General features: G+C 35.2%; 1 protein-coding gene across 13 annotated transcripts in view; it reads right to left on the reverse strand.

Annotated features, from left to right (window-relative positions):
• Positions 1–21,908, reverse strand: part of PUM2 (pumilio RNA binding family member 2) — a 90,789-nt gene that overhangs the window by 52,373 nt on the left and 16,508 nt on the right. For 10 of the 13 annotated variants that reach the window (XM_036262893.1, XM_036262892.1, XM_036262891.1 and 7 more), the window contains exons 2-7: positions 18,962–19,030; positions 11,095–11,203; positions 6,589–6,776; positions 5,859–6,028; positions 2,488–2,758; positions 2,155–2,248 (exon numbers count right to left, since the gene is read on the reverse strand). In XM_036262893.1, the coding sequence (XP_036118786.1) occupies positions 2,155–2,248; positions 2,488–2,758; positions 5,859–6,028; positions 6,589–6,776; positions 11,095–11,203; positions 18,962–19,012 (883 nt within the window). In that variant the 5' untranslated portion in view covers positions 19,013–19,030. Of the gene's footprint in view, positions 1–2,154; positions 2,249–2,487; positions 2,759–5,858; positions 6,029–6,588; positions 6,777–11,094; positions 11,204–17,914; positions 18,040–18,961; positions 19,031–21,908 lie in introns of those variants that run through there. The other 3 variants (XM_036262894.1, XM_036262895.1, XM_036262896.1) reach the window with 3 other exon arrangements.

Genomic DNA, 21,908 nt, shown 5'->3' on the forward strand with positions numbered 1-21,908 from the left:
ATATTTATATGAACAGTTCACAAACTTTTGCCATAAATAATGCTGCTGCTATTCTTCAAGTATACAAGTCTCTGCATTATCATCAGATACTTATAAAAATTCACTTATATGGGAAAATATGTAAATTTTTTATTCACATTTTTAAATTATCCTCCAAAAAAGTTGTACCAACCTATATTCCTGTCAAGAGTATGAGAATGCTACTCACACTTCTGCCAAAATAAAAAATTATAAAAATTTTTAAACTGTCAGTCAAGAGAGGTAAAATCAAGTCTTATTTTTTTCCTAAAATACAAGAATAACTCAATTATTAGAAAATATCATTCAAAAATTTTAATATATACTAATTCAGAGCTTTCACAGATAGCAATTTAAAGATATAATAAAGCTAGAAGGCTATTCAAAATGATAGCAAAAGATAAAATACTTAAGAACTTATCAAGAAATAATGCAAACTCATATGAGAAAAATTCTAAAGCACTCAAAAGTAACACAAAAGCAGACTTGAACAAAAAGTAACGGTACACAATCCTGGATAAGAATATTTAATGTCATAAAGATGTTGATCTCCCCAACTTAAAGTTCATAAGCAAGAACAAAAAATTTAAAACTACAAAGAGAAAGAGCAATAATGGCTGTACAGGCCTGCCACATGTTAAAACATACCATAATGCCTCAAGAAATAAAAAGTATTACGCTGGCCCATGAACAGATAGAAATCAGTCAATTTCTAAGAATGAGAGGGAAGGACTAAGTACAAGGATAAAGGAGGCTGAGGGAAAAAAGAAAAGAAACAGGTCTAGCATACATGCTGCTATTAGAAGTCATCTAGAAATATATGGTTACCTTTGACTAAAGCAAAAATAAAATTTGGGACCTAGAAAGCCTCTTAGATAACAATACAAAATTAAGGGACGAGAACCAACTTAGTACATCTCCCTCCCAACCCCCCGTTCCAGAGATTTTGATGGTCAGAATATTCACAAGCTTTCCAGCCAGGAAATAAATCAAGGTTAGCCAAAATCAGATAGGTATAAAAATGACTCCATGAATCTACACGTGATAAAATGACATAAAACTATACACGCACATTCACTGATGCCATGTTCCTGGTTTTGGTACTGTACTGTAATTATGTAAGGTGTAGCTGGGGAGTATTTGTATTCTCTTTGCAGTTTAAAAACTTCAACACAGATAACATGTACTTGAAGTCTAGCAGTAACAAATGTGCCACTGTAATAATTCACATTAAAGACTAAAGGTCAGCCCGACTGGTAAGGCTCAGTGCTTGAGCGTCAACCCATGCACCAAGAAGTTGCCAGTTCAGGGCACATGCCCAGTTTGTGGGCCCGATCCCCAGTGGGGGGCATACAGGAGGCAGCCAACTGATGTTCTCATCAATGTTTCTAGCTCTCTCTCCCTCTTCCTCCCTCTCCCTAACAAAAACAAACAAACAAAAAACAAAACAAAACGTCAAAGACCTTAAAGGAGTAAGGAAAAAATATATATAAAAATTTTCTGCCCTGGCTGGTTTGGCTCAACGGTTGGAGGGTTGGCCCTCAGACCAGAGTCCCAGGTTCCCACTAAGGGCACATACCTCAGCTGCAGTTTGTTCCCGGCCCCAGGTGGGGTTTAATGGGTGGCAACCAGTGGATGTGTCTCTCTCATGTCGATGTTTCTCTCTCTCTCTTCCTCCCTCTCTCCCTCCCGCTCTAGCTGAAGATAAATGCAAAGATGTTCTTGGGTGAAGATAAAAAAAAATTTTTTCTTGGAAAAATGAAATAGAAATAAAAAAATTTTTTTTCTTAGAATTTCTATTTTTAAACCATTTTAAAAATAAACATTCTGACTTGATAATGGACATAAATAATTACACTGGAATTTCCAAGTGTCTGACTCTCAATTTCACATTGTGAAAAAAATTATGTGCTGACAGCTTTCAATGAGTTATAGATTTTTATTTAACCAAGGATACAAATAATATTAGAAATAGTTCTTCCCTAGTAAATCTTTACTCCTGCCATGTAATTTGTCAATTTTTTATCTCAACAAGTAATGAAACAACACTATTCAGTAAAGAAAAAGAAAACATCTAAATACTTTAACAAGGATTTTCTAACAGTCTGATCAAAATGGTAACCTATAAAGACTCACCTATATGTGGCTGCTGAGCTGCAGCTAATGCGTATTGCTGCTGTTGAGCTGCAGTTAACTGCTGAACTGTTAGTGCATTAGTCCTTTGAAAGAGCTATTAGGGAAGATATTTAATACAAAGATTAATCTCAAAGCATTACATTTCTATTTAGAAAATGAAATAGAATACTTTAAACACTTAGATGAATCACTGTCTCAATTACAAAAAAATTTATTCAATAAAACATTAAGTGTTCAAGAACACCTCTATTATTCATGTCAATGCCTCATAGCACTTCAGACTACACCAGTATACAATCAAGAGGAGCTTCTTTAAAGCAGGGGCATGCTTACCTGCTGCTGGGAATTGTAGTCAAAAAGGCCTACAGTAGCTCCTGAAGAGTCCATTGGTACCTGATTACCAGGATAGTCAAACTGTAAGGAATCCAGACCAACTTGTTCCATGGCATCCAGATTCTGAGTTTCAGGATTTGAAAATTCTTCAACAAGTGGTTTATTAGCTGTAGGATTAGGAAGAGGGCCCAATCCTTCTGGGGGATTAGTACTGGGACCCAGGCGCTCAACTACTTCAGTTGGAGAGGCTTGACGACTTCCAGGAGTACGACTATATAAAGAAAACAGAAAGGCATTGTGAGTGAAAGTAATAAGTAACTCAAAAGTTGAAATGGGAAAGTAGGAAAATCATAAAAAAGCAAGTGGTTGTAAAATAGAGAGGGCAAATTAGGCACCCCAGGTCACTAACTGTTTTACTTTGTAATTTTCTTATGTCTAATCTAAATTCCTCTTAAGAACTGACATGGTTTCATTTTTAAAAGTTATTAATAAATATTCTCCCCTATTTGAATAGCATAAAGATATAACTCAATTTTACAGATAAGAAAATTAGCCAATACCACGACTTAGGCTTAGACTACCTAAAACTTTTTTCTCAAATCATAAGACAAAATGAATAGTGGGTATGAACAGCAAACTATAGTGACAAATAGGGGAAAGCTCAAAACCAAAACCACCCACCATACTCTTGTCCTGCCCACCAGCAGTACAGAATTTTGCCATAATATCCTGCTTAATGTTTCAGAAAAAAGCTGGCCAAAAAGGATTATGGCCTTCGTGACTTAAGGATATAAAATGTAGAATACAATAGAAAAAGGCAGTTGAAATAAGACAGAAGACTGACTCCTGACTCTGAATATGATTCTGAACAAATCATTTCATCTTCCAGGCCTGTTTCCTTACTGAAGAAACTAAAAAGATTACCTTGTTTATCCAACTAACAGAAACAAACAAAAAAAACTATTTGTCAAAACCCTCTATGATAGCTCTTCAACTTGATATCATCTTTATACCAGATTGTTCCAGTTTAATTAAATCATCAGAAACAAATGAAAATGTATAACATTTATCAAAAAATGTTTTTCTACTGACTAGCCTCCTTAACTTTCCCTAAGAAATTAACATTGGACTAAATTTTGAGCAATGATTCCTTTTTTACATCAACATCCCTCTCATGGTCTAAAATTTATTTTTACTTCATTTCTAGACACAATTAATCATCATTTATAGTCTATTTTCTTCTATAGAAATTTTATATAAGATCCTTTCCCTGACAAAAAATGTTTCAAGGAACCATGAGCTCGCAGCATACATACAGTATACATAATAAGTGTATTAAATAAATGGCAATAACTCTTTTATCTGGCTTTCAATGCCAGTTGTTAAACCTGTGTAACTCTGCCCTCAACTTCAGGTACTTTACACTGGGATAAATTTACTAACACATACAGAACATTTTACAAAGCAATTACTGAATTATAAGAATTATTTCCCAGATATTTAGGTGAACTTATATTTTATTTAAAAAGCAACCATTGCCCATACAACCCTAGAAGATATTTCAAAATCCTTTCCCCTTTAACCATACCTAATTTTTCATGTGAATATTCCAAAGGTTTATCATTCAGAATATATGTGTGTGTTGGGGGGGGGGGGGTTAAAACTAAAAGGATGTTCTGTAAAACCAGCCAGTAAAATAAAAAGACGGCCTGCTATTGTTCTTTCATGTTTCAGTTCGATCCCTGTAATGCATATACTAATGATTTATCGGTCAATGTACATATTAATGAGATGAAGCACAGTGACCATATGGCCACAGCTATTAGTTTAAAATGCTTTTACACTGTCAAGTACAATAACTGTGTCAAAAATAATTCATCGACAATTTAAATACATATTCCAAACAGAATAAAATGAAAATACTAATAAATGTCAAGTTTAAATTAATATGAAAAAGTATAATCTTTCATATAAAACAACTCTAATATAGCAAAAAGTAAAGGATACAACAGAAAAAAAAAGTCATGCTATCAGTGGTGCTCTTTTCTTGCTATAGTTAATGGTGTATTAACACTTCAATTATAAATGTATACTCTGAAGGGTTTATAATCAACTCAGTTTTAAATGCATGCCCTAGACTAAAACTTAGATTAGGTAACAGCAGAAGAGCAAAATCAGGATAAGGTTCTAAAACAAATTGACTAGCATTAAATTTATTTCTTGTCAAAAGAGGTTTACTGGTTTTGGATGCTTTTTTGCACTTAGAATAAATACAAATGACACTTTATAAGAGCCATTGTTACTCTGCTTTTGATAACTAAAGGCAATGAATGTAAAAGTATACTACCCAATGTATGTACCTATACTCGGTTAAATGAGATTCCATGTTTCACAAAATCTCAAAGAAACGATCATTTTCAAGTACAGGACCCGAAGCATCTGACTACTGAAGTATAAAGTATAGGAAATCATTACAAAGAAACTACTTCCTCATATTTACACAAAAGTACACTACCTAATCTAAGACCAAAAGCTAGAAAGAAAATACTTATTTAATTTCCATAAAGAAACCACTAAAAAGCTACAACTTACATAGTTCTGAACTTAAAGCTAACTTTTTAAGTCTCTAATATGTTTACCCACTTCCCAATTTCAGGAATATTTAAGTGTTAGCACAAACTCATAAAAATGTCACAGATCCTAAGAGCTAATTAATTATGTTTCCTCATTTTCAAGATTAAGAGTTAAATCGGAGGCAGGAGATACAATACAGGGATAAAAAGAGGAAACTCCACAGAAAGGTGCTCAAGAGCAACCCCAAGAAGTCTGCCAGAAAAAAAAAAAATCACATTTTAACCTGAAATCCACTAAATTTTATCAGGGAGGAAATGGTTCAAATTTAGACTATCATATTAGCAGAAAGGTAACAGTAGCTTCTAACATTACTCCTTCAATGGAATGTACTATTTGAGAGAATGTTTTAAAGAATAACTTTTTTAAAAAGTTAAAAAAAATTTTTTTTAGAGAGATAGGAAGGAAGAGACAGAAACATCGATGTGAGAGAAACAGAGATTGGCTGCCTCCTGCACACCCCCTACTGGGGATTGAGCCCACAACCTGGGCATGTGCCCCGACCAGAAATTGAACCAGGACCTCAGTCCACGGAATGATGCTCAATCCACTGAGCCACACCAGCTGGACCAACTAATATTCCTTATTTAAAAAACTAAATCCTCCTCCAGATTAACACAAAGTACAAAGGGAAAAAAAAAACACCCAAAATTGGAAAAATGTCTACAGCAGTCACATTAGCTAGTAGTAATAATCCCTAAAGAGATATGCTTTTCTTCTTGAGAAAGTTAAAATCTTACTTAAAATCTTTGCAATCGGCATCCATTCCATTTGGCAAACCTCTGCCATTTATTTTAGAATCATCATCATCTCCTTGTTTAAGATCTCTGTTTTGGTCCTCCTCAAATGGAGAAGCCTTGCCTTTTTGATCTCCTTTCTCAGGTCCATCTGTTTCAGCATCTCTAGTGCCCTGAGGAAAAAGAATCTGTTTGATTCTGAATATTTAATAGAACACACAAGAAAGGGCACCATAAGGTGACCTAAAACTACACTATGGTGCATGTAAACAATAAAAACAATAAATCTTATTTTAATTTTGTAGTTAACTAATTTATCAAAGGCTAAAAAATTGAGTACAAACCAGTAATTTATAACAGAAGGGCTAAGGCAACCTTAACTATAGCGGTGCTGGAAAAGCAGTAACACCACAAATAAGATTAAAATTCAACTTAGTGCACAGATGATTTTGTTTAGTTACTTTCAGGTTAAGCACAACCACAAATAAGCAATTTTAATCTTGCAAATTATATATTGTAATTAATGTGGTTTGATTTTTATAACATGCTTAAGAATATAAATATTCCCAGTGGATCTACTGTTTTATGTATTTCAAGAAGCCAAGAGAAGACCAGCACTAAGAGATACACAATTTCCTTTAGATGTAGAAAGGGCCAAAGAAATAAATTGACTTAAAGATAACCAAATAACCATTGAGCAATTATTAAATATTTCTTCATTCAAAATACTTACAAAAGTTCCCTTCCTAAATCGAGAATCCAATTTATCAGCAGGAGAAGAACTTAGCACATATTCTACCATGCTCACGCCAAGGCCTCCACTTTCTGATCGCGGAGACAGTATTGCATTTACTTCACTGTTTCCATGAAAACCCTGTCCAGATCTTCTCTGTACCATAATAGGCTGGGACATTGAATGGTCTGTTTGGAAGAAAGAATGCAATTACATACTTGTACTTTTAAATTAACCAAATATACTTAACAAAAGTAATATACTAAAGAAAAATCAGTATATTGTTTTATTTTCAGTGTTATTACAATCTTTACAAAAAGCTCTACATTCTGTTGAGACTCACTGGCCTGGGCACATGTCTTGATAATCCAGATAGAGCCATTTGGTAAAAACAGTTTGTAAAAGCCTATGTGAAGTTTTGTTTTTTTAAAATGTGTTAACCAAGCCCAGCCGGTGTGGCTCAGTGGTTGAGTATCGACCATGCACCAAGAGGCTGCCGGTTCGATTCCCAGGCAGGGCACATGCCCAGCTTATGGGCCAAATCCCCAGTGAGGGGTATGCAGGACGCGGCCAATCGATGTTCTCTCTCATGGATGTTCTAAAGAAAGAAAAAAAGATGTATAAATTGCCAGTTATTAAAAATAGTCACAGGGAATGTAAAGTATAACATAGGGAATATAGTCAATAATAATGTAATAAGTATGTACAGTGTCAGATGGGAACTAGGCTTACTTGAGAGATCCCTTTGTAAGTATATAAATGTTTAATCACTATGTTGTACCCCTAAAACTAATTAATATTGTATGACAACTGTTACTGAAAAATAAGTTCTTTTGGTGACGCATAACAACCCAAAACAAAAACTTTTACGGATAAATTCTAGAATAAAGATAACTCCTCCTAAATTGGCAGGGGCACTTCTCAAGCTCACATTTATGTACTGGACAGATGCAGAACACATGGCTGTACTGCTATAAACACAATTAAGTTGAAATAACTAGTAATAACACAGAATTTTCTATTCTTGGTGTAAAAACTAAGTGTTGCCTAAAGGATATTTTAATTATTTTTTGGTAATCCTCACCCGAGGACATTTTTTCCATTAATTTTTAGATAAGAGTGAAAGAAAGAGAAGGGGGGGTGGGGGGAAACAGACACATCAATTGGTTGCCTCCGTGGAGGAGGCAACCAATAGAAGCCAGGGATTAAACCTGCAACCCAGGTAGGTGCCCTTGACGGGGAATTGAACCCATGACTCGTTGGTCAGCAGACTAACACTCTAACCACTGAGCCAAACTGGCCAGGGGCTAAAGGATATTTTAAAAAATCTCTTCTAGTTTAAAAGTTTTCCATTTATATTTGTTTAACAAAAACTGTTCATCTGATACAAACAACTTTTCTAAATATTTCCTGTGACAACAGAAAAGGCAGTAGTTAAGCTATGAGAGCAAATGGAATACAAATATAATAAAACATTTGAGGCAACATGCACATAGATTTGCCCCTCACCCAAAAAATGTTTTTTAAAGGAACCAATAGGTTATTAGCTATCTCTAGGTTTTTTGTTAACATGTTCAATACTCAATTATTAGGTCTAGTTTTTAAAGGGCTAAACTATCATAAAAGTACTCAGTCATTTCATTAACTGTAATAATTTTTAAATAATTGCTACTTTTGTTAAACAATATTAGAATATTTATATTTCAGCACCTTTATCTATGAGAAATTTAGTCATATTTTTTATTCGATCATTCATTCATTCATTTATCCAGTTCAAATACTGATTTACTGTCTGTTGTATGTAAGAACAAACAAGCCCAGCCAGTGTGGGTCAGTGGTTGAGCTATGGAACCTATGCACCAAGAGGTCTTGTGCCTGGGTTGAGGGCTCGATCCCCAGAAGGGGGTGTACAGGAGGCAGCTAATTGATGTTGATGTTTCTTTCTCATCAATGTTTCTCTCTCTCCTTTCCTCTCTCTCTCGTATCAACAAAAACATTTAAAAAAAAGAACAAACAAGACAGTCCCTACTCGCAAAGAGATTATAGGTTTAATAGAAGGCAATCAATCCTTTAGAACAGGAATGTATTGTTCATATTTGTACATGCTTGGTATTCAATAAAGTCTGTTCAGTAAATAAAATAATTCCATTCATTTCTCATGTCTCCTATTAAAATTTTTATCCATAAAACTAAAATGTTGGAAGAAAGTGGTATAAGGAATTAACTAAAATGATAAATTTGACACTAAAAAGAAGTATCAGGGAACATACATTGTGCTCAAGATACTTTACTTTACTTTGGAACCAAAAATATTTGGTTCTGGTATATAAATTAATCATTCAACCCCCAAAACAAAATTCATAGCAAATCTATCAACCAAGTTTTCAAGCACATGTGATTTCTAGCAAAGTAAGTGCCTTTTATTGGAAAAATGTGTCCCAGTCTAAATAACTGAATAATTTATGAGTCCAATCTATTATATGTTCATTACAATCCAGGAAAAAAAATTCCTTGAGGAAAAGGATCATATTTATCTTTTGAGACTACACTACCATATTGGTTGAAAAGAAAATTCCCATTTTATTAAGGACATTTTTGTCTCAATTATTAGTTACCAAAGTTTTCCATTTTTTTCTTAAGTATGTTTTTTTATTTTTTTTGAACCCTCACCCAAGGATATTTTTTTCCCATTTACCTTCAGATAGAGTGGAAGAGGGAGAGGGGGAGAGAAGAAGAGAGAGACAGAGACACATAATCTGGTTCCCTCCTGCACAACCTGGACCAGGGCCAGGGACCGAACTGCAACCGAAGTACGTGCCCTTGACCAGAATTGAACCCGTGACTCCTTGGTCCGCAGGCCAATGCTCTAACCGCTAAGCCAAACCGGCCAGGGCTTAAATATGTTTTTTTAAAAACTGATTTTAGAGAAAGAGGAAGGGAGATGGGGAGCACAAGAGAGAAAGAGAGAGAGACAGAAAGAAACATAGATTGGCTGCCTCCTGCATGCCTCCTACTGGAGATGGGAGCCCGAAACCCAGGCATTTGCCCCAACTGGGAATAGAACTGTGACCTCTCAGTGTATGGGACGATGCTCAACCAACTGAGCCACACTGGCCAGGTCTTCCAGTCTTTTTTAATTTTAAATGTGGAGTATTAATTGCCAGAAAATAGACTGATGGGTTGGGGAGCTGGGTGAAAAAGGGGAAGGGATGGGGGACTACAAATTGAGTCACAAATGGTCTTGGGGATGTAAAGTACAACACAGAGAATATAGACAATAATATTGTAATAATTATGTACATGTCAGTTGAGTACTTTAAGTATCGGGGGAGCACTTTGTCTAGGCACTATGGTATACAAATAAAACTAAAATAAAAAGTAAAAGTATTAATCACTAAATTTTTTTAACATTTCCTAACTTTTGGGCAATTAGTTTAGTAACAAAATTTCAAACTATAAAGAACATTAAAAATATTTTTATTATGTCAATGATATGGAGAATAAAGAACTACCTGGTAATTTACACTCAAAATATAAGGATAATTTAGTAATTTATCATCCACAAATTTGTTTTTATGTTACTTTGGTTGTTCTGCAGCTTTAGCAAGCTGCATTAAACTCCGTTATAAAGAATAAAGTTACTAGTAAAATATATGTTGATAGTACCATGTGTACATCTCTCAAATTTTACTAATCAGAAACATTTAAAAATAAAATCAATACTATTTTAAGAATATAACTATGCTCTTTAACTTACCAATAAATATTGTTACTCCTGTGAATTATACTCCCTACATACCAGTTCCTTTTCTCTTAAAAGTTTCTTGGACCTAAGTCTCTTTCCACTACTTAATATCAAAAACATTCAGCCCTGGCTGGGTGGCTGAGTAGATTGGAACATCACTCCATACACCAAAAGGTTGCAGGTTTAATTCCCAGTCAGGGCACAGTGCCTAGGTTTCCGGTTTGATCCTCTGTTAGGGCACCTACGGGGAGGCAACCAACAGATGTTTTTCGGTTTTCTTTCCCCCTCTCTTTGAAATCAATAAAGAACATAGCTTCGGGTAAGGATTAAAAAGAAAATCAAAGTTGGCTCCCTTTCTGGGAATTCTACCTTATTAAAGAAGTTTACTTCCTTTCTGGATGTGGCTAATGTCTTATAAAGCTAGACTGAGCTGCAATTAGATAAATCTGTCACTCTCCTCTAATATAACTGAAAATTGAAATTTTCTATGGTTAATATGTCCTCTATGGAAATTCGGAATTTTAAAATCAGTTTTCACGTCAAATAAAAACTTAGTAAAATCTTATTGTGGCAAGTACTTCTAATCAATAAATGGACCATTAGATAAGGGTCAATTTACATCTGAAAATGTGCATTATAATGATTAATGAAATCTTCAACAAAGATATCACAGATTTTCTCCAACTACTGTCATGGAGTAGGCAGGGTTTTTTAAAAATTCAAATAAATTCATAATTCTCACACATACACCAAAAACTTACGAGAAGTTCCCCATGCAGTCTCTCTCCATTCATCATCCCCAAGAAATATGCCTTTTTGTCCATCTTTTGTTGAATCATCAGGTTCCCAAAACTTTTTGGTAGGCAAAAGCTATTTGGGAGGAGAAAAATATTACATTTAAATTTTATTCTAATTACAAAGAACTAATATATAGAGGAAAGTAAACTTACCACCAATACGTACAAGTCAGTTTCAAAGCTAATGAAAATTCAGAGACCTATTACATAATTTGTAAAATTACATAATTATTAAAAAATAACTTCCTACTTATGTTTGAGTACTGGCTCTAATCATTCTAGACCTAAATATTAAATTAAGGTTAATATCTGATTCTTCCTGATTTTCAACATTTTTTCAAAACATATACTGGTTGAATGTCATGTGATTTTCTTTGTATTTTTTGAAAGACTTACTAAATTTCTAATTCAATATAGATAATACAATAAAAATATACAGTGATAAAAAAGTTTCCTTTACTTCCAAATACTGCCCTTGGTTCCCCTCCAATCTTACAGCTTCCTTGTGGGAAAATATATTTTCATTCCTACTTCGCTTAATCAATGGAGGTGAACTTCACAGCTCTTCCTAGGTCCTGAATACTAGTAACCTATCAATTCAAATCAGGAAGCTACAGATAGTGAAGAGACACATAGAAAAGACCCTCAAATTCTTCTGAGATAACAATTTCAAAACCCTGTCTGTCTCTGTCTATCTATCCTATATTGCAACATGCACAGTACATAAAAGTTGTGTTGCTACAACCATTCACTGATTACTCAAAATGTACATTTGGCCAATTCCTAACCACACTTTAATAGTCATCCAGGTCTCTCCTCTTTACCTTCTGTGACAATTGGGAGGTGGACTGGGAATATATTTGAAAAGAACAGACTGGTTTTCTGAGACATGCATTTGACATTCTAAATAGCATCTGTAAGACTACCATCTGTCTCAGCCCAGTCTTTCAGTGCTCATAATTAAACACCTGTATATACTTCTATTACTACACACTAAATTATCTGTTTGACTCCTTAAGGGCTTGGAGACCTTATCTTCAGAGAGTTCAAAAACATATAAATTAACTATAATAAAATAAACAGTAAATCCTGAATTGGGTCCGAGAGATAAAACTGTGTGTAAGGGGTTCAAAGTGTGAGTGGAAGGTGAAGACGACGAAGTAAATTATAAACAAAGACACAACTTGAGAAGATGCATAGTGGAACAAGGTGTGAGATAGAGAAACAGATGCAGGAAGGTCAACACTGATGCTGGTAAAGATGTCTACGTCAGATTATAAGGAACCTTAAAGATATGCTAAAGAAACTGCAAAGAGAATCAACAGAGGCTGGCAAGACTGACACTGTGTTTTAGAAACCAACTGAAGTTATAAACTGTATGAATAATGTATATTTTAGACTAGAGGCAAGGAGATTAGTTTAAGAGAATTGTAATAACAGGGCGAAGATGACAAGAACTGAAATGATAGAAAAGAACTGAGAAAATAAAATGGATTTGAGAAACATTTAAGATAGTTAATAAAATATGAATGCAAATAGGGAATGGTTGATACAAAGGATAAAACTTTCAAACTTGGTTAAGAAGGTAAGTTGTACTATTGAACAAGACAGAAAACAAAACAAAAACACAGGGGAAGCTGCTGTGAAGAGAGCGGGAAAAATTAAATTTGGGCATGTTCCCAATCTACTGATCTTTTTTGTAATTTTTAATTTTAAAGGAGACTTAATATCTGTTGTTTTAAAAAAAAATAAGTGTCTGCATGTTCAGACTTTCCTGGGTTGCAAATAATATGTATTTAAAGCTTAGACATTTTAAACAATAATCTGCTTTAACAAGGATCCAAGTAAAATGCAATCTCTCTTCCTTCAATTAAAAAAAAATCTCACTAGTTTCATGCAAAAATGAAAACAAATAAAGCTGGTAATACAATACTAAAACACTGTACTTAATATATTTAAATTGAACAGCTATTCATAGTAAAACCTATGTTAATCCCTTTAAAATACAGTATAGCCCTGGCCAGTGTTGCTCAGTGGTTAGAGCGTCGGCCCACGCACCAAAGTGTCTCGGGTTTGGGTTTGATTTCCTGTCAAGGGCACGTACCTGGGTCGCAGGTTCAATCCCAGCCCTGGTCAGGGTGCGTTCAGGAGGCAACCAAAGGATGTGTCTCTCTCAGGTCGATGTGCCCTGCCCTCCTCCCTTCCATCTAATGGAAAAAATATCCTTGGGTGAGGATTAACAAAAAATAACAAAACAAAAAACTATATAAATAAGCCACTTATTTCACAAAGAAAATGACAGAGAATAAAGAAATGCTTTTATTCCATACTTCATGAAGAAAAATATTTCAATATCAAATAAGAAATTGAAAATAAAGTTTTAACTTGATAGAAGCATTTATCATGGACATAGAAGGAGCTACACTAATCTTCTGAGGTATTAGAAATAATAGAATCTCTTTAAGGAGACTATTTCAAAGTCTTCTGGGACGAGGTCCCTGCAGTAATTGAACCAAAGACCACCCCTTTAGAATGCAAACCCCACAACTAGGAGGAGAATCTACGCCAAGCACGAATCCAGTGTGCCTACTTTGTGCCAAGCACTGTGCTATATGTATCTCTTCATTTTGCAAACATTTCTGAGTTATCACACGCAGGAAAACAATGTAGTAGTTAATAAAATTAGTACTTCTAGCAAAGGCCTTTACCAACATTCTAGAAACAGCTTTCTGTGACAGTTTAGACATTGATTTCAAATACTTCTAGAGAAACTACTAGCTTGTGACCAAAAATAAGTTAAAAGGATTAAATATATGCCCTGGCAGGTCTTGCTCAGTGGTTAGGAGCATCGTCCTGAGGACCGAAGGGTCACGGGTTTGATTCCTGGTCGAGGACACGTACCTAAGTTACAGGTTCAGTCCTCAACCCTACTCAGGTTTGTGTGGGAGGCAACCAATTAATGTGTCTCTCTCATATCCGCAAAAAAATCAATGGAAAAATATCCTTGAATGAGGATTCACATACACAAAAAAAGGACTAAATATAGAGAAAGGCAACAATTCAGAATAGAGCAGTTAAAAAAAAAAAGATTAAGTGGTACACTGGTTAGAACTGCAATAAAAATAGAGATATGCCCCTGGAGACCCTTTTACTATACAGTGATACCTCGGTTCTCGAACGCCTCGGTTTTCGACCAAATCAGGATTCGAGAAACTTTTGTCTCAAAATCCGAACAAATATTTGGAACTCGAACTTCCGAGTTGAGCCGAATGGCGTTCATTTGGCCCAGCGCGCCTTGCTTGCGTCATCAGTGTGAGTGCAGAGAGAGAGTCACGCTTTGTGGAGTCCGCTTTCCTATTGGGTTTCATTGCTTCGGTTCTCGAACAATTCGGTTCTCGACCGTTCTCCTGGAACGAATTATGTTCGAGAACCGAGGTATCACTGTAGTAGCACAGAACAGAAAACAAGGGCTAAGAGATCTTGAAGATCTGTAAAATACATATCCCATACCACTTTGTATTAGTTCCCTAATTCACAAATATCTAAATCAAGGTCAGGCAACTCAGTATTTCTTGTCAACCTGCTCCTCTGTCCCTCCAACTCAGAAATGATTGAGTATGCCCTGGCCAGTTTGGCTCAGCGGTTGGAGCGTCTGCCTGCGGTCCTGAGAGACCCGGGTTCGGTTCCCACTAAGGGCATGTACCTCGGTTGCAGTTTGTCCCCGGCCCTGGTTGGTCGCGGGTGGCAGCCACTCGATGTGTCTCTTTCACATCGATGTTTCCCTCTCTCTCTCTTCCTCTCTCTCCCTCCCACTCTATCTGTACAAAAAATGGAAAAATGTCCTCGGGTGAGGATAAATAAATAAATAAAAATTAAAAATCGCTATTACTTAGTGGTTTTAGGAAGAACCACAAATGAAAAACAACAACTAAATTTGTCCTTTTAATCTGAGTCTTAAATTAGGAAAACTTGCACATCAAATCTATAATGTCTGAGCTAAAAAAAAAGAAATGATTGAGTGGACATATAAATTCATCCCCCCATGGCCCTCCATTTTATCAGTTCTTTTCTTCAAGAAGCATTTATAGCTTGCCCTCTCTATCTCCAAAGAAATCGGCCAACTCCCAAGCATACTATCTCAAAATAAATACACTCTTGCTAGAGTCTCTACTATGAGGTGCATTTAAACTTCAGATTTGTTATGTAAAATCACCAAACCAACCAAATTAACATAATCCTAAAAATTAAAAGGATTCGAAGGCAATATGTCTACATTATAGTACTTTAAATTAAGGTGTTCAAATAGCATCCGATCTAGGATAGTTTTGAGAAAGGAGGTGTTATTATTATGCCACATTCAGCCAGTGTGGCTCAGTTGACTGAACATCATCTGAAGGACTGAGAGGTGGTCCGAGTTCAATTCCTGATCAGGGCACATGCCCGGGCTTCTCGCTCAATCCCCAGTAGGGGGCATGCAAGAGACAGCCAATCGATGTTTCTCACGTCGATGTTTCTATCTCTCTCTCTTCCCCTCTCTCTCTAAAAAAGTCAATAAAAATACCATATTAAAAAAGTAATAACTATGCCATGAAAACAGGTATATATCTGAACTATCTGGGCAAATTAGAATAAGGTGACTACAATGAAAGTTCATAAAAGATAGGTATAGATGTTAATCTAAGTGTACAGAGAACAAAAGACACAAAGTAACTCCTTAGAGCCCCAGAATGGTGCTTTTCCAGACTTTAATCTTGTCTGTTAAGTAAAATGTATTAATATTTCTAATTTTTTCAAATTATACCACTACTGTCAAAGAGTTTCTATGAGACTAGAATGAATTAACTGCTTAGAACAGCATCAAGCACATAGCAGACACATAAATATCAGCTTGTATCAAATATTAAAAAATGAAAGCATGAATCCTTTAGTACAGGGTGGGACAAAAGTAGATTTACAGTTGCAAGAATGTGCAAGTTTGTTCTTGTATTATTTTCCATATGAACTGTAAACATACTTCTGCCCCACTCTATATATAGCTAGTAAATGGTAGGCAGTATTAAAATTTGAACCCATTTGTTTAATTCTAAGGCCTACTGTCTTTCTATTCAACTACCACAGGAGAGTGTTCTTTTTAATCACAGTGTAACTCATTAATGTTTCTAAAAATTTCCAGTAGTAGGCCACCACTAGATATAAATAAAACAGTTTAAGGTATTATGATATCTGGCCCATATGTAGGTATTCATTATAGTAGATAAAGTGTAAGATAGAATCAAGATAGAAATTTATTCAAACAAAACTATGCTCGGGTATTTAAACATTATTTGAAACAGCTGGTTTCCATTATTTATATATATTAAATAAAATAAAAGGTATGTAGCCTCTGCAGTACAGTCTGAAAACACTATATGGATTAGCTATGCTCTTTTTAAGCCACATGACATAATGCAAATAGGTAGGTCTTTTAACAAAAATGTGTTATGGGGAAAAAAATGGAAAGAATGAGTTTATGAATAGATGAATACAAATCTGTCTCTATTTCCGAATGAACAACTAGAAGAGACTGTCCTTCTGATAATAGGCATGATCTACAAAACCCAGTACGTATGAAAATAGGTCTATATGTAATGCAGTGCTTTGTACATTAGAGATTTACAACTTAAGGCATAATAAGGACAACTTTATTTTTTAGAGAAAATTTCAAGAATAGGCCAATCCATTAAAAAAAAAAAAGGATATCACATTAAAAAAAAAAAATAAACAAGCAATTTTAGAAAACTCAAGAACCAGAAACTCAAGGCTGCTTTTCTTTATTAAAATGAATGAATTCTGGGATAAAACAAAAACAAAAAACCTCACCTGTCAGGAAAGGAGGAGAAGACTGGTGAGAGAGAGACAGGCAAAGAAGGAAATCCCAGAAGGGTCCCTGCTGCCTGTGAGATGAGGAAAGATAGAGGCTTGTGGGAGAGAGAACCCAGAGACAGAAACCTGAGGTTTCTTAGCTATCTCTTGGAGGTAATAGAATTAGTTGGTAAACTGTTAAAAAAAAACTTAATTAGTGATTAACAGCTTATTTAAAAATACATTTTTTAATAGATGAAGGTCATAGAAGCACAAGCTTCCATCCGCCAAAAAAGCAGGCAGTCTAAACCTAGCCACTTTTACTCTGCATTTTTGACATTTCCATTAAGAAAGCCTAGATTTAAGCTTAGATCATTTAACATACTATTCATCTCAGCTTCTCTCTTTTCCAAAAACCTCAAATATCCCCTCCTCCATCCCCAAATAACTAAACTCTTTCCACTAATGTTTCTGATCATGACATTTTTTAAAACTGCAAAGATGTCTTTGGATTTACAAATACTATTTAGAAAAGGAGAAAAAAAAAAAGGCCAATTTGTAAATATATACACAATGTAGACTTGGGAAGGAAAGTACTGGGGTGTCTAAACAGAATTGCTCTTAAAAAAAAATCATTAAGTTCAAGTTTGTCACAGACTAGGCTGAAATATTATTTAAATGCTTTTAAGATATGTTATTTTGCTTTTTAAAGACCAAAGAAAACAAGCAGCAGGGAATAAACAAAAGCCCTTTTCAACTGCTTTTTATTCACTCACAGGGTAAATAATGCCTAAGCAGCCTCCACTGCATTGTAGTGAATCTGTAGTTCTAACTAAAAAATTATTTCCTCTCTCAAATTTTTCTTAGGGCCCAGAATTTTACGTTATGCACTGAACTAACAAATTTACTTTGGAAATATTTATGCTTAAGCACCTTAACTCACCCTTAAATCAGTCCTCTGAAAATGACAAACTCTTTGGAAAACGCTGTTCTGGAGAAGGGGAGGGTTAGCTAGCTGCAGGGTGCCCTCTTGTGGTCCAGAGGAGGGACTGGACTCTTTTTCTGCATCTGAAGAGCACAGCATTGGATGGAGTGAGTCTCATGAAGGTCTCTAATCTACCAAAGTAAAATAATCTCCAGGAGCAATCAATTAATTAATTACACATCTTAGGTCTGTTCACCATTATTTTCTTTTATCAAAGTCCACATTGTGTTAGTACTACAGAACATGTCCAAATAAAAATGTGACCATAAGGGTTTTCATCAATTAAATTTTTCTAAATATTCATTAGGTATATAGAAAACTAAGTATTTTGATGCCTTAAATTATAAAATGATGAGGTTAAATGGGATGCCCCAACGAGTCCTAGATTAACAGGACTGATAAAAAGCATTAAAAAATTTAGAGTGCCCACTGTGTGCTAGTCATTTGAAGCTATCAATCTACTGAGACTAATATAAAGTAATAAACTGTAACCAGTAATATAATAAAGTATATATAAAGATCTACAAGAAGTCAGATGAGGAAGTATAATTCCATTGCAGATAGCAATGGGACAATAGATAAGCATCTTTTTCAGTAGAGTCTTGTAGAGGATTAGAAGTTTTTTAAGCAAACAGCAAACAAGGAGAGATTTTTGGAAGAGAGACTAGTGAACAATTAAGTATGGCTAAAGCAAACAGCATACATATATAAAACAGAAGGACAAGAATCAAGAAGGCTCTTTTCTGAGCAAAGTATTTAGGATTCATTACAAAATATATTATTTAACCAATTCAATCAAAGCAACTACACACAAATCTCACTAAAAAAAAACAAAAAAACTAAAAATCACAACTAGATAATTGTATAATTTGAGATTTTAAACATCTGTACCATTAACTACTATTTTCAAGATTTATGGTTCAAAAAGTCGCAATGGTTCAAAAAGTCTCAATGGCTCAAATAATCAAAGTGAAGTATACATTCTCAGTATTCATAAATATTTACCTCTCCCATTCCCCGAGATTCTAATGCAAGAGCTTGAAAATCATGATTCATTTCATCCACAGATCAAACCTGTAGAATAACAAAAACAGAAATTAGCAGCAATTTAAATAATAGACTGCATCAACTATTTTTATATTATACTAAAGCAAATAGTGATGTGAGCATGAGCTAAGATGGGAAAGAATAGATTTCTCTATGAAGATAGGTTTTCCTACATAGAGCACATGACACCAATCTACATTAAAATTTGTGTGCCAAAAAATCCCTTCTAGTTTTTTGAGCAAAAGAATAGGTGGAAAGTAAAGAACAGGGGAAGAGCCCAGCTGGTGTGGCTCAGTGGTTGAGCATCGGCCCATGCACCAAGAGGTCGCCTGTTCAGTTCTGGGTCAGGGCACATACCTAGGTTGTGGGCCTGATCCCCAGTGGGGGCATGCAGGAGGCGGCCAATCTATGTTCTCTCTCATCGATGTTTCTCTCTTTCCTTCTCCCTTCCTCTTTCTCTAAAATCAATAAAAAACAAAACAAAACAAACAAACAAACAATAACAGGAAAGAGAGCTCAAGTACTAAAATGTAGCTATCTTGTTTTTACGTTGCAGTTCCTATTACAAAACTATTTTGCATTACGACTTTAAGATTTTTCAAAATGTCTCAGCATTTAGTTATTTGTAGATCTTATACCAATAACAAAAATTTTCACTGAAATTACTTAAGTGATGATCCAGTTCAAAGCAAGACATAAATTAATCAGCTGTAATTATAACACTTGCGTTTCCTTAAGAATAATTCCTTTCCCTTCTCCTCAAACTAAAACTGAAACATGTATTTCTATTTTTTCCATTTCTAACAGTTTAAATTGCTTTTTGTCTTTCATATGATAATTAATGTGTTCTTGAGTCAAAGGCCCTTTGCCTCCTAGTGTTAAATATTGCTGGAGAAAACCACTTAAGCCTAAAACAAATGCAAGAGCCTTCAACATTTTCGACCTTACAAAATAATCCTGTTATTTTCTCCAGTTCTCTAAAATTCCACAGCATTTTGACCTTACAAAGCACTCATCCCTTCCTGTAATATGTTCTCTGTTGCTACTTTGTCCCTTATGACAATTCTTTTTTACTTTCTTATTGTCTAGTTGCTTCTCCTCAGGTTTCTTCAAAGACTCCTATTTGTAATCTCAACTCTTAAATAAATGCTGGTATCCCCTTAGTCTTCTATCCAACGTGCTCTTTTTTCCTGCCCCTTGTCTTGAGCAATTGCATCCACTCTAATTGCTTTGAGGAACAGATGTATATGCTTAGGACCCTCACCCCATATTCATATTTATAAACCAAATCTCTCTTCTCCTCTTCAAAATTTCCATCTTCTTCCTCCAATCCCTGGAGATAACTATAGGAAATTGCAACTTTATTCTTCTTTCTTCCCCATTTCTAAATTAATTCTTTCCTTTCTTAAATCAATATCCAATCACTGAAGTCAACCTCCTACTTAAATCTATTTTTCCATTTTTTGTACAGATAGAGTGGGAGGGAAAGAGAGGAAGGAGAGAGAGAGAGAAACATCGACGCGAAGGGACACATCGAGCGGCCGCCACCCGCACGACCAACCAGGGCCGGGGACAAACTGCAACCGAAGTACGTGCCCTTAGCGGGAACCGAACCCGGGTCTCTCTGGACCGCAGGCCGACGCTCTAACCGCTGAGCCAAACTGGCCAGGGCTCCTCACATCTTAATATAAAAATTTACTCACAATAGATCACACACCTAAATGTAACACCTAACATTGTAAAACTTCCAGAAAAACACAGAAAGTTCTATAATCTTATGTTTGGTAGTAAGTTTTTAGATCAATATCAAAGCAGAGTTCATAAAAGAAAAACTGATATCTGAAAATTTGACTTCAGCCCTGGCAGGGTTGCTCAGCTGGTGTTATCCCAATATGCCAAGGTTGTGGGTGTGGTACCCAGTCAGAGCACATACAAGAAACAACCAATAACTCCATAAATAAATGGAACAACAAATTGATGTTTCTCTTTCTCTCTCTCAAATCAATAAAAAGTATCTGACTTCAATAAAAACACGCTCTACAAAAAAAAATACACAAAAAATATGATAGACTAGGAGAAAAATATTACAAATCACATATCTAATACAGGACTTGTATCCAGAATATATAAAAAACTTTTTAAAAATAAGAGAACCACCAACCCAATTAAAAAATTAGGCAAAAGATCTGAACAGATACTATATCAAAGACATGTGGCAGCAACTATGCTATTATTTTCTCTTAACTTACTAGAAAAGCTGGTTCATTAATGGTTCTCACAAAAATCAACATTTCATTCATCCTTCTGTTACTTCAGTGAGCTTTTTTTACTGGGCATCTTCAATGTGTAAGATTTTTTTTTAACTGATTTTTTTCCCTTTATTGATTTGAGAGAGAGGAAAGAAGAGGAAGAGAGAGAGAAACATCGATTGGCTACCTCCTCCACACCCCGCACTGGGGACTGAGCCCACAACCTGGGCATGTGCCCTAACTAAGAATCGAACTGGTGACCTCCTGATGCATGGGTCAATGCTCAACCACTGAGCCACACCAGTTGGGCACTTGTTTTTTGGTTTTTTTTTTAGAGGTGAGGAGGGAAAGAGAGAGACAGAGAGAAATATCAATGTGAGAGGGATTGAACCCGAAACCTGAGCATGTGCCCCAATTAGGACTAGAACCAGCAACCCTTCAGTGCACAGGACAATGCCTAACCAACTGAGCCACACTGGCCAGAGCAATGTGTAAGATTTTGTTAAAAAAAAGAAAGAAGGAAAGAAATTGAGTTAAAATATGATCACTATTCTCAAGGAGTTTAAATTAGTCTGATATGTTTTCCGGTAACTGGAGAAATAGCTCCCATAAGATCAAACCCTCCTACAGATACAATAAACTCTGAACAAAATAAA

Source organism: Molossus molossus, unplaced genomic scaffold (assembly GCF_014108415.1).
Source record: "Molossus molossus isolate mMolMol1 unplaced genomic scaffold, mMolMol1.p scaffold_m16_p_15, whole genome shotgun sequence".
Lineage (NCBI taxonomy): Eukaryota > Metazoa > Chordata > Mammalia > Chiroptera > Molossidae > Molossus > Molossus molossus.